Source organism: Borostomias antarcticus (genome assembly GCF_949987555.1).
Source record: "Borostomias antarcticus genome assembly, chromosome: 2".
Lineage (NCBI taxonomy): Eukaryota > Metazoa > Chordata > Actinopteri > Stomiiformes > Stomiidae > Borostomias > Borostomias antarcticus.
In genome coordinates this window covers 42,438,892-42,451,350 of record NC_140235.1, presented here as the reverse complement: position 1 = coordinate 42,451,350, position 12,459 = coordinate 42,438,892, and the positions used below count along the sequence as shown (strand labels likewise).

Sequence of the window (12,459 nt, the reverse complement as noted above, 5' to 3'; positions counted from 1 at the left end):
GCAGCCCGTCACACGCTAGCGCTACTGAGGCATGGCAGCTGACACCGGCTCTGCGGTACGGAGCGAGACATACAGTGCGCCCGGGGTCAGAGGTCATGACAGGGGAGAGAGAGAAGGGTTTCTCTCCTGCGTCAGACTTGGCACTGCGTCATGGAGTGTCTACAGCACTGGAGAAATACGCTTTTGTGAGTGTTTGTTAAGCGATTTGCGTGAACAGTGTGTGTGTGTGCGTGTGTGATCGTATGTGCGTGTGTATGGGTGCGATATATCTAAGACTGTGTGAAAGTGTATACATTATTTACAGTGTGTGTGTGTGTGTGTGTGTGTGTGTGTGTGTGTGTGCGAGACAGAGAAAGACAGAATTAGAATGAGAGCGAGAGAGAAAGTATAGCATCTAGCAGGCGTGTATGTGCACTAGTATCATGTGTGTGTGTGTGTGTGTGTATGTGTGTGTATTACAGGGCCTCTGTGACTGTGCTCCTTCACTGTGGGGGGGAGCAGTCGTCCATGTCCAGCAGCTCTCTGACCAGTCCCTCTCCAAACTGGGCGCGGCTGTGGCGCTTGACCTGGTAGGCGTCGGACATCTTGTACAGGATGTAGGCGTTGTTGATGGCGATGCTGATGGTGAGCCAGAACACCTGCTGCCAAGTCTTATTAGGCTTGTGGAAGATGAAGTACCTGGTTGAAACACACACAGTACATCTGATTGGCCGGATGGAATTGGGGAGACATCTGATTGGCTAGACGGAGTTTGGGAGAAGCGTTCCGGAACATTCAGGTAAACATAGCGTGAGATGGCTTCAGGACAGAAGCTCAACACGTTTTTAACGTTTCTGTTAAGTCATAACGTTTAAATTATGAATATTTCAACTCACAGTCACTAAGGCAACAAGCGGCAGGTTCTACTGAAGGCTGCCAACCAAACTTACAGTGATAGGTGGTGTGTGTGCGTGTGTGTATGGTGTGTAGTGTATGTGTGTGTGTGTGTGTGTGTGTGGGGGGGGGGGGGGGTAGAAGGGCGTTTCTGCCCGCTGCTCAGCCCAGGCCAGGCCAGGCTTCTTGCGTTTCACCGGCGCCGAAAAGTCACAAATATTTTAACTTTTCCGCGGAGCGCGGAGGAAGCGCCCTATGATTGTTGGGTTCTGTCGCTTGGCAACGAATAGCGTCGGCCAGGGACATTTTCAGCAGCTCGTTAATCTGTCGTGTGAACGCAGCCTCACGCTGCTCATCTGTGGATCTGATCACATCAAATCTAACCAATCACACTCGTGCTCTTCATTAGCGAGGGGCGGGTCTCTGGTCAGGGTTAGGGTTCTCTGGTCAGGGTTAGGGTTCTCTGGTCAGGGTTAGGGTTCTCTGGTCAGGGTTAGGGTTAGGGTTCTCTGGTCAGGGACTCACTTGCTGTACTTGTCGTCATACTTGCAGATGTAGCTGAGGTGCGCAGCAAAGGCCTCGACTGCCAGGGGACACGGGATCTCTCCACTCTTCCTCTTGATAATCACCCCTGGAAACACACACACACGCACACACGCACGCACGCACACGCACACATACATACACACACACACACACACACACACACACACACACACACACACACACACACACACACAGTCAGTGCAGCTCTATGCCGCAGAGCAAGCTAATGGGGGGGGGGGGGTAATTTCTGTTAAGAACAATCCAGATGAATGTGGCCCCTGGCCCCCCACGGCTCACCTCGCTGGGTGGGGGAGTAGGCGTTGGTGAGGAAGCGGAAGTGGCCCTTGTTGTACCAGCTGATCAGAGACATGCTGCCTCTCATCATGGCGCACGACTGGCCGCGTTGCTGGGGCGTGGCCGCGTTGACCAGCATGCACTGGGGCAGGCCGGTGCAGTCGCTCTTCCTGGTGCTCAGCAGGCCGCAGCAGTAGATCTCTGGGGACAGGAAGACAGGGCAGGAAGGACAGGAAGTCAGGCAAGGTGAGGAAAACAACAGCTGCTTCACCAGCGCTACACGGAGCTGACTGTGAGCTGACTGTGGGCTGACTGTGGTAGAGGTGATCGCTGTGTGATTCAGTGATGGGGGGGGGGGAGGAGGGCGGGAGACAGACGGAGCTGACTGTGGTAGAGGTGATCGCTGTGTGATTCAGTGATGAGAGGGGGGGAGGAGGGGGGGAGACAGACGGAGCTGACTGTGGTAGAGGTGTTCGCTGTGTGATTAATTGATGGGGGGGGAGGAGGGCGGGAGACAGACGGAGCTGACTGGTAGAGGTGATTGCTGTGTGATTCAGTGATGAGAGGGGGGGAGGAGGGGGGGAGACAGACGGAGCTGACTGTGGTAGAGGTGATCGCTGTGTGATTCATTGATGAGAGGGGGGGAGGAGGGGGGGAGACAGACGGAGCTGACTGTGGTAGAGGTGATCGCTGTGTGATTCATTGATGAGAGGGGGGGAGGAGGGGGGGAGACAGACGGAGCTGACTGTGGTAGAGGTGATCGCTGTGTGATTCATTGATGAGGGGGAGGGGGGGGGGGGGGGCTCACAGAGGACAAACTTCCCTCTCTGCATCTCCCTACTATCTCTCACTCAGCGAGTGTTGGTTGGCCTTCTTTGCACGTAGATTGGAGCACTGGTATATTTTTCTTTATAAGGCCATATTGGTGACTTGCCTCCTTACTTATGTTCTCTCCTGACTTCCAAAGTCACCACCAGGAGCTGTAATCTTCGGTCAGATGGACAAATGATGTATGCAATTCCTCAAACATGAACTGTCTTTCTTTTTTCATTGATAGATAGATAGATAGAGAGAGAGAGAGAGAGAGAGAGAGAGAGAGAGAGAGAGAGAGAGAGACAGAGACAGAGACAGAGACAGAGACAGACAGACAGACAGACAGACAGACAGACAGACAGACAGACAGACAGACAGACAGACAGACAGACAGATAGACAGATAGATAGATAGATAGATAGATAGATAGATAGATAGATAGATAGATAGATCTGGTGGGCCTGTAGTCATGACTATTCTCACACCATCCCAGACCAGGTTCTGCTGTAGTTTGTCCTCCATCTTCTTCTTGTTTTGGTTCTTTCCCTCCTTGAGCCTCCCTTTCATTTCCCCTCTGTACGCGTGTCAATTCCTCCTCCTCTTCCTCCTCCTCCTCAAAGGCCCTCTCTTTCTCCTTCAGCAGGGCTTTAAGATCGCTGCTGATCCAGGGCTTGTTATTGGGGAAACAGTGCCCTCCCTAGGCTGCTATGGAGTGAGCGATCCTCACAGAAATGGATGTAGTGCGTGATGCAGTCTGTTAATCCATCCAAGTCCCATGGGGCTCCCATAACCCTAACCCTAACTCCCAGCCTGCTGACTCAAGGCTCCTTCAGAGCCTCCTTAGTTCCCGCCGTCATTCTCCTCAAGCACATTGTGTTGCCTCTGTGTATGAAATGCGCTATACAATTAAAGTTTGACTTGATTTGATTCCTCACTGTCCAGGCGGTCGCTGGTTGTTGTTGTTCGACTGGTTTGTGACTAACTCACACCCCTCCCTCTCCTTCTCTCCCCAGACTGTGAACTGAACTAACCCATCGGGATCAAAGGGTTCAAAAAACAGGAGAAGTTGAGTCCTCAGGAAACCGGAACACACGTGTAGGCGCCGGCGTGTTGCCGGGGTCATCTCAAGGTCACCGATCAAGGCCCCCACTGTACAGTATGTTCTCCTCCTCTGCTTGCTAGCCGCGGGATGCTAACAGGAGGTCATTAAGACAGCAGGCTTCAGGAAGAAGAGGTGACGAGGAAGGAGATATTACACAGAGAGGAGAGAGGAAGAGGGGGGGAGGAGGACGGAGATATTACACAGAGAGGAGAGAGGGAGAGGGGGGGGAGGAGGGAGGAGATATTACACAGAGAGGAGAGAGGGAGAGGGGGGTGGAGGAGATATTACACAGAGAGGAGAGGGGGAGAGAGAGAGGAGGAGGGAGGAGATATTACACAGAGAGAAGAGATGGAGGGGAGGACGGACAGCGGCCGAGGGAGTTAGAGAGAGAGGGAGGGAGGAAGGGAGGGAGTTGAGAGAGAGGGAGTTGAGAGAGAGAGAGAGAGAGAGAGAGAGAGAGGGAGGGAGGGAGTTGATAGAGAGAGGGAGGGAGTTGAGAGAGAGGGAGGGAGTTGAGAGAGAGGGAGGGAGGGAGTTGAGAGAGAGAGGGAGGGAGGGAGGGAGTTGAGAGAGAGAGAGAGGGAGGGAGTTGAGAGAGAGAGGGAGAGAGGGAGGGAGTTGAGAGAGAGGGAGGGAGTTAAGAGGGAGAGAGGGAGGGAGGGAGGGAGGGAGATGGGATAAGATACCAGGAGAAACTGAGCGATGGAGGGGTCTCAAGATACAGGACGCCCGGGGACAAGTGACAGCCTGCGACTGACTGACAGACAGACTGAGTGACTGACAGAGAGAGAGAGAGAGAGAGAGTGTATGAGAGAGAGATAGAGAGAGGGGGGTGAGAGATAGTGAGAGAGAGAGAGGGCTAGAGAGAGAGAGAGAGAGGGAGAGAGAGAGAGAGAGAGGGAGAGAGAGAGAGGGAGAAAGAGAGAGAGAGAGGGAGAGAGGGAGAGAGGGAGAAAGAGAGGGAGAGAGAGAGAGAGAGAGAGGGAGAAAGAGAGAGAGAGAGGGAGAGAGAGAGAGAGGAGGAGGGGTGAGGGGATAGATCTCTACCTTGTTTCTGGAACTCCTGGAAGAGGTTGAGGCTGGTGATGCTGGGCCCGGTGAAGACGATGGTCTTGCGCCCAGACAGGTTGTGGCACAGCTGCTTGGCCACCATGCTGTGGAGCTGGGGCTTGTTCTTCAGGGTGGCCAGCCCGTCGGCCCCCTGACCCTCCTTCAGGTGCACGTAGATCTGGAACAGGACAGGACGCCACTATGAAGCTGATACATGCTGAGTGATGGTATTGAAGAGCCAATGGCCAGAGAGGAAAGTAGATTCTGGAACTGAATTGTAGATCAAATAACAGCATACGGATCATGGTGAGTCACAGAGAAACGCTTCAGTCAACGTTCCCTGATCAGACAACGTGGTGTTCAGTCTGTCCCACCTTTATAGCAGTGGCGTCTGGTGGGTCCTAGAACCGGGTAAGCCAGGACCAACGAAGCACCCACGCGCACGATTTTTTGGGGGGTACGCTTTCAAAGCATGCCCTGATGGGATTCACAGCACCAGAAGGGCGCTGAGCATTGGCATTTATATGTAAAAAAAATACAGGAAAACTATAGTAGCCTAGGCTACTGATGTTTTTTTTTTTAACACATCAACAAAGGCCAATAATTTGAGAGCGAGCGAATAAGAGGGCAATATTTAGGCAGAAACAACCAAGCTTTTAGCAACACACTAAATAAACTACAGAGTGATTATATGACAACAATGGCCAAGCACCACGAAGAGGAATGACAGGACGATAAAATACACCCCCTTAGGGCACAGCACTCAATAGCCTACTCCCTTACTTCACTAATCAGTGTTTAGGCTACTAGGCTACTAGGCGTATTAGCCCACTGCTCCAGGTCTTGATTTGGTCTTGACTTCCGTAAGCTAGAATCATTTTATCTGGCCTACAATGTTAAGTGAATAACGAGCTAGTAAGACCGGTGTCAACGGACCGTAACGTGGACTGTATTTTCATGAGGACTGTAGGGGGCGACGGAGCACTACCAAAACGCTAAACAGGGATGAAAATGAAGCGATATGGCAGTATACAAGACGCATTTAAGTCAAAAACAGTCAAAAGTCGATTTTCGTGCCTTCTTTCACTGAAAGAAGGCGCAAAAATCCAGGTTTATTTGTATTTTAATGGGTAATCCAGGCTCACCCTGGCTATGGGTATGGGTAATCCAGGCTTACCCTGGTTTATACTGTAGGAGCAATCGTCACTGCTTTATAGTGGGTGGTCTGTTCCTATACATAGTCTCAGTCCAATGGCTAGAGTTCTCTCCAGCTATGACCTTATACACCAGTGGGCAGTGAGCTTCTTATGGATGTTCACTTGATCTCCAGACCTCTTGACCATGACCAACTAAGGCATGGATATGCTCTTGTGCTGAGAACAGCTAAGACAGGAGAGACAGAAAACCTCTTATCAGAAGTCAAACAGAATAAACCATGGCGATAGAAGTGAGGATCTTAATAATAACACGATACATGCTTCGTCCCTTAGTGTGTGTAGGATCACTGACTGATCTAAAGCCTCATTTCCACTGAGCTCTCGTTTCATTAAAGTCCCATTAAATTGTGCCACCTCACTGACTGCCTACTGTATCTGAAGAGATCGATGAGCTTCCCTCTTCGACCAGACAAGGTGACTCTCATCACCCAGAGCAGAGTCCTACTGAGTCATCCTGCGCTGCGCCCGAGTCCTGTCTCCCAGCCCTGTCCCCTAGCCCTGTCTCCCAGCCCTGTCCACTAGCCCTGTCCACTAGCCCTGTCTCCCAGCCATGTCCACTAGCCCTGTCCCCTAGCCCTGTCCACTAGCCCTGTCCACTAGCCCTGTCCACTAGCCCTGTCTCCCAGCCCTGTCCACTAGCCCTGTCCCCTAGCCCTGTCCACTAGCCCTGTCTCCCAGCCATGTCCCCTAGCCCTGTCTCCCAGCCATGTCCCCTAGCCCTGTCCCCTAGCCCTGTCCCCTAGCCCTGTCCACTAGCCCTGTCTCCCAGCCATGTCCCCTAGCCCTGTCCCCTAGCCCTGTCCACTAGCCCTGTCCCCTAGCCCTGTCCCCTAGCCCTGTCCACTAGCCCTGTCCCCTAGCCCTGTCCACTAGCCCTGTCTCCCAGCCATGTCCCCTAGCCCTGTCCCCTAGTCCTGTCCCCTAGCCCTGTCCACTAGCCCTGTCCCCTAGCCCTGTCCACTAGCCCTGTCTCCCAGCCCTGTCCACTAGCCATGTCTCCCAGCCCTGTCCACTAGCCCTGTCCCCTAGCCCTGTCCCCTAGCCCTGTCCCCTAGCCCTGTCCACTAGCCCTGTCCCCTAGCCCTGTCCACTAGCCCTGTCTCCCAGCCCTGTCCACTAGCCCTGTCTCCCAGCCATGTCCCCTAGCCCTGTCCCCTAGCCCTGTCCACTAGCCCTGTCTCCCAGCCATGTCCCCTAGCCCTGTCTCCCAGCCATGTCCCCTAGCCCTGTCCCCTAGCCCTGTCCCCTAGCCCTGTCCACTAGCCCTGTCCACTAGCCCTGTCTCCCAGCCCTGTCCACTAGCCCTGTCTCCCAGCCATGTCCCCTAGCCCTGTCTCCCAGCCATGTCCCCTAGCCCTGTCCACTAGCCCTGTCCCCTAGCCCTGTCTCCCAGCCATGTCCCCTAGCCCTGTCCCCTAGCCCTGTCCCCTAGCCCTGTCTCCCAGCCATGTCCCCTAGCCCTGTCTCCTAGCCCTGTCCCCTAGCCCTGTCCCCTAGCCCTGTCTCCCAGCCATGTCCCCTAGCCCTGTCCCCTAGCCCTGTCTCCCAGCCATGTCCACTAGACATGTCCACTAGTCCTGTCCACTAGCCCTGTCTCCCAGCCCTGTCCCCTAGCCCTGTCTCCCAGCCATGTCCCCTAGCCCTGTCCCCTAGCCCTGTCCACTAGCCCTGTCTCCCAGCCATGTCCCCTAGCCCTGTCCCCTAGCCCTGTCCACTAGCCCTGTCTCCCAGCCATGTCCACTAGACATGTCCACTAGTCCTGTCCCCTAGCCCTGTCTCCCAGCCATGTCCACTAGACATGTCCACTAGCCCTGTCCACTAGACATGTCCCCTAGCCCTGTCCACTAGCCCTGTCTCCCAGCCATGTCCACTAGACATGTCCACTAGTCCTGTCCCCTAGCCCTGTCCACTAGCCCTGTCCCGTAGCCCTGTCTCCCAGCCATGTCCACTAGCCCTGTCCCCTAGCCCTGTCCACTAGCCCTGTCCCCTAGCCCTGTCCACTAGCCCTCTCCCCTAGCCCTGTCTCCCAGCCATGTCCACTAGACATGTCCACTAGTCCTGTCCACTAGCCCTGTCCACTAGCCCTGTCCACTAGCCCTGTCTCCCAGCCATGTCCACTAGCCCTGTCTCCCAGCCATGTCCACTAGACATGTCCACTAGCCCTGTCTCCCAGCCATGTCCACTAGCCCTGTCTCCCAGCCATGTCCACTAGCCCTGTCTCCCAGCCATGTCCACTAGACATGTCCACTAGCCCTGTCTCCCAGCCATGTCCACTAGCCCTGTCTCCCAGCCATGTCCACTAGACATGTCCACTAGCCCTGTCTCCCAGCCATGTCCACTAGCCCTGTCTACCAGCCATGTCCACTAGCCCTGTCCACTATTCACCAGGCTTATAAGACACCCGCCTGGAACAGCGGAGTCCAATCAGGCTGAGTGGTGTGGGAGTCTCTGCGTCTGTCTCAGGTCCAGCTCCTGGACATAGCTAGGGTTAGCTAGGGTTAACCCTAACCCTAACCCTGGACATAGCTGTACTAATGTGATCATATCGATTCGCTCCATTAACTTCCTGTTTCATTCCTGAACCCTCCCCTCCACAGAACATCTCACTGAGGAGGAGGAAGAAAGCTAAGACAGGCGAACTGACTGGAGACGTGTGTGTGTGTGTGTGTGTGTGTGTGTGTGTGTGTGTGTGTGTGTGTGTGTGTGTGTGTGTGTGTGTGTGTGTGTGTGTGTGTGTGTGTGTGTGTGTGTGTGTGTGTGCGTGCGTGCGTGCGTGTGTGTGTGTGCGTGTGTGTGTGTGTGTGTGTGAGTTCTGGACAAGACTGAACTGCTGTTCCTCCCGGGGAAGGGCTGCCCGCACCGGGACCTGGCCATCACCACTGAAGACACAGTGGTGACCCCGACTCGGACTGCGAGGAATCTGGGTGTGACCCTGGATGACCAGCTGTCGTTTTCCGCACATGTCACATCCGTCACACGTTCCTGCAGATTCCTGCTCTACAACATCAGGAGGATTCGCCCTTTCCTCACTAATGAATTGGTGCAGGTACTCATCCAGGCCCTGGTCATCTCCCGCCTGGACTACTGCAACTCCCTCCTTGCTGGGGCCCCGGCGTCAGCCATTAAACCTCTGGAACTTGTCCAGAAAGCTGCTGCTCGCCTGGCGTTCAACCACCCCAACTTCTCCCACACAACTTCCCTCCTCCGTTCCCTACACTGGCTCCCTGTAGCGGCTCGCAGTTTAAAACTCTGGCGCTAACCTACAGGGCAATGAAAGGAACAGCTCCCTCCTACCTCCAGGCCATGGTAAAACCCTACACCCCCTCCCGACCGCTACGCTCTCCTACCTCGGGGCGACTGGTTGCCCCGTCACTCCGAGGCCCCTGCGGTCGATCGACACGGTCACGGCTCTTCTCTGTCCTGGCCCCGCAGTGGTGGAATGAACTGCCCACTGATGTCAGGACAGCAGAGTCGCTGCCCATCTTTCGTCGCAGGCCCAAAACTCATCTCTTCAAGAAGTACTACAACAATCCTCCCTCCTAAGCACTTATTGTATTGTATTGTATTGCATTGCATTGTACTTTAGATTGCTATTCTTGCACTTTGCCTTCAGCACTAGATTATGCTCTTAGTCACTTGTTTTAGAAAGGAGATGCACTTGTGAGTTCTGGCAAGTAGTAGTACATTGGCTTTTCCTACGTTAAATGCAATTATTGTTAGTCGCTTTGGATAAAAGCGTCTGCTAAATGACTAATGTAATGTAATGAGTGTGAGTGTGTGTGAGTGTGGGAGTGTGCGTGTACTTGTGTGTGTGAGTGTGTGTGTACTTGTGTGTTTGTGTGTGTGTGTGTGTGTGTGTGTACGAGAGGACATGGAAGTGGCTGGAGTTGGAAACAAGGTGCAGTGCTGGTCCTGGGTAAGAGCTGAAACCTTAGAGGCAGTTCCTCACACACGCACTCTCACACACACTCACACACACACACACACACACGCACACACACACACACACACACACACACACACACACACACACACACACACACACACACACACACACACACACACACACTAACCTGGCAGATGAAGCCGGTGGAGGAGCACTGGCGGACCCAGAGGCTGAACTTCCTCTTCTTCCTCTTCCTCAGCTCTCTCTCGGTGCAGGTGGTGATGAAGACTGGGTCCTCGTCTATCAGCGGCTCATGAAGAACCTACGGGAAGGAGACACATACAGGCTGACTACGGGGTGTGTGTGTGTGTGTGAGTGTGTGAGTGTGTGCGTGTGTGTGTGCGAGTGTGTGTGAGAGTGCGTGTGTGTGTGTGTGTGTGTGTGTGTCAGGGTTTCCGTTAGAGAAAATCGGTACCGGTCAATGTGTCCGTGAAGATTAGACTTTTCCGGATAAACTGGAGAAAGTCCGGTCATTATATTATAATATAATATTAGGCCTATTATACGTGTTTGTCACGGTGATTGGCCGTTGTGTAGCTTATATATGCCATTTATTGTCTTATTTCACATCTGTATGATTAAATGTGTGATAGGCTGTCATGATTCCGTGCGCTAGGCCTATATGTAATTGCACAGCCACAAAAATAGTCACCTTTGAATTGCAACTGTTGGCTAGAACATGAATGTTTATTTCAATTGCATGAATCGGATTTGAGGATGTAGGCTAATTGGTTTGGGATTCGCGACAGTAATATGTGTTTACTAATTTCTCTTTCCAGTTTTAGCCTACCCTTTTTATCAATAAAACAACAATAACCACAGACATCGCAGTAGGCTATGAGGATGAGGAGGACATAACTGTTGAGAAACAACTGATAGGCGGGCTGGGCTAAATAAAGAAATGCCACAATGCATGTCTAGATATATAACATTTTTATTTAAAAGTGCAAGAGGTTAGGCAACATGTAGGCTTCTCGTAACATTTTAATTTAAGGCCTATGGCTGCGCTGATTGGAATTCATAGGCTAGGCCTACAGCCTAATTTCGGCCTTTTATCAGATAGGCTAAAATAGAACAAAACTCTTTGTTTAAATATAGACTACTTAAATAAAGTTTAAGAACTTACAACGTGCATAGGCTCATTTCCATTCGATATTAATAGGCCCATGCATTTTCCATTTTCGCCTCAAGCTGCGTAGGGTTAGGGTTAACCCTAACCCTAACCCTAACCTCGATCAGGCTCCCTCTTGCTTGCTATCCCTACTAACACAGTACGTAAAGCTGACGGGAGACATTGGTCGTAGTTTGGTAAATATGCGACGGTACCAAAAGACGGACCTAGCTGACACCTAGCTGACACTTGCCTATACAGTCGCAAAATAACCAAAATAACCGTCCTCAAGGAGACTGTACGGCAGCATAGCCGTCACTGCTGCTTAAATCCGTAACTACGATGTGATTAAATGACGTGACAATGCTGTTACATTACAGTCCCACCATGACTTTATTGGAAATGTACATTTGTCACAGTGGGTCAGAACATTTGTAAATTACTTAGGTTTTAAAATAAATTTTGAAGTCATACAGTTACAGAATTGTAATAATGAGGAGAAATCCTGAATGTCTGTTTTGTGTGTAATTTCTAATTTACAGTTAATATTAACACTAAAGATTTGCAGTCTAGGCCTAATAAAAATAATTATATAAAAAAATATGTCCTAATTTTGCAACCTAAATGTGAGCAATGAACGCTGAGCAGTGAACGTAAAACAAAGAATGCAAGGCATTGGGCTACTTTCTTAGGTGACACAGAATTAAAGAACTAGACAAACAAGTTACACACTCTGGTACAGTAGGTGGCGGTATGCACATTAAAGTTGTTTGGGATCCGCCACTAAACCCAGCGAAGAAGAAGAAGAAGAAGACAACTGGGTATCCTTCCGTTTTGTTTGGAACAGAAACGGTTGAGAAAGACCAACACGCCTGTCTTTATCCCCGCGACAACACAGATCCTGTAAGTATCTTAATTTCAATGTACTGTATACATAGCTAGCTATGTATTTTGGTATCGTCCTAGATAAATGACACCAACGTTATGTGCAAGCTACCCTTTTGTAATGATTCTCTATCTGCAGATGCTCCCTTTCCAATGTTAGCTAACTAGCTAGCCAGCTAACGTGATTAGGCTTTTTCTGGCTAGCTAAGTAGCATACGTAAAATTACTCTGTCGCAATGATTGTTATAACTTTCGCTTTTGTTGTAAATTGTAGCTTAAATTGTAATGTTGGCTTGGCAACTTGAGAATATTTCAGTTGTGGACACTATAACTTTTATGAAGTGTTGTCGTGGGCCATTGTTTTCTAATTACGGGCAATGGTGGAGTCTTCTCGAGTCTAGCAGACTCGCTCGAGCTCCTGCACGTTCGTACTGTTTCATCGCTTGGAATAAAATGGGATAATTAGCTTACTCATTGATTTCGCATTAACCCACGACACCGTTAGTAGGTGTTCGTTTTTAGGCATTCATTTTTCCGAAGTTAACGTTAACAGAATACTAGAATCGCATCTCGATCTCCGCATCGCACGCTGCTGCTGCAAGGACAACGTTGCGCACTGAGC

At 51.4% G+C, this 12,459-nt stretch overlaps 1 protein-coding gene across 1 annotated transcript in view; it reads right to left on the bottom strand.

Moving 5' to 3' along the window:
• Positions 1 to 482: 482 nt before the first annotated feature.
• pgbd5 (piggyBac transposable element derived 5) overlaps positions 483 to 12,459 on the bottom strand; it is a gene marked incomplete at both ends in the record, with an annotated part of 37,374 nt that continues 25,397 nt past the window's right edge. Inside the window, 5 exons of the mRNA XM_084460758.1 lie at positions 483 to 678; positions 1,399 to 1,504; positions 1,717 to 1,914; positions 4,676 to 4,856; positions 9,969 to 10,103. Coding sequence (XP_084316884.1) covers positions 483 to 678; positions 1,399 to 1,504; positions 1,717 to 1,914; positions 4,676 to 4,856; positions 9,969 to 10,103 — 816 coding nt within the window. The remainder of the gene's footprint in view (positions 679 to 1,398; positions 1,505 to 1,716; positions 1,915 to 4,675; positions 4,857 to 9,968; positions 10,104 to 12,459) is intronic.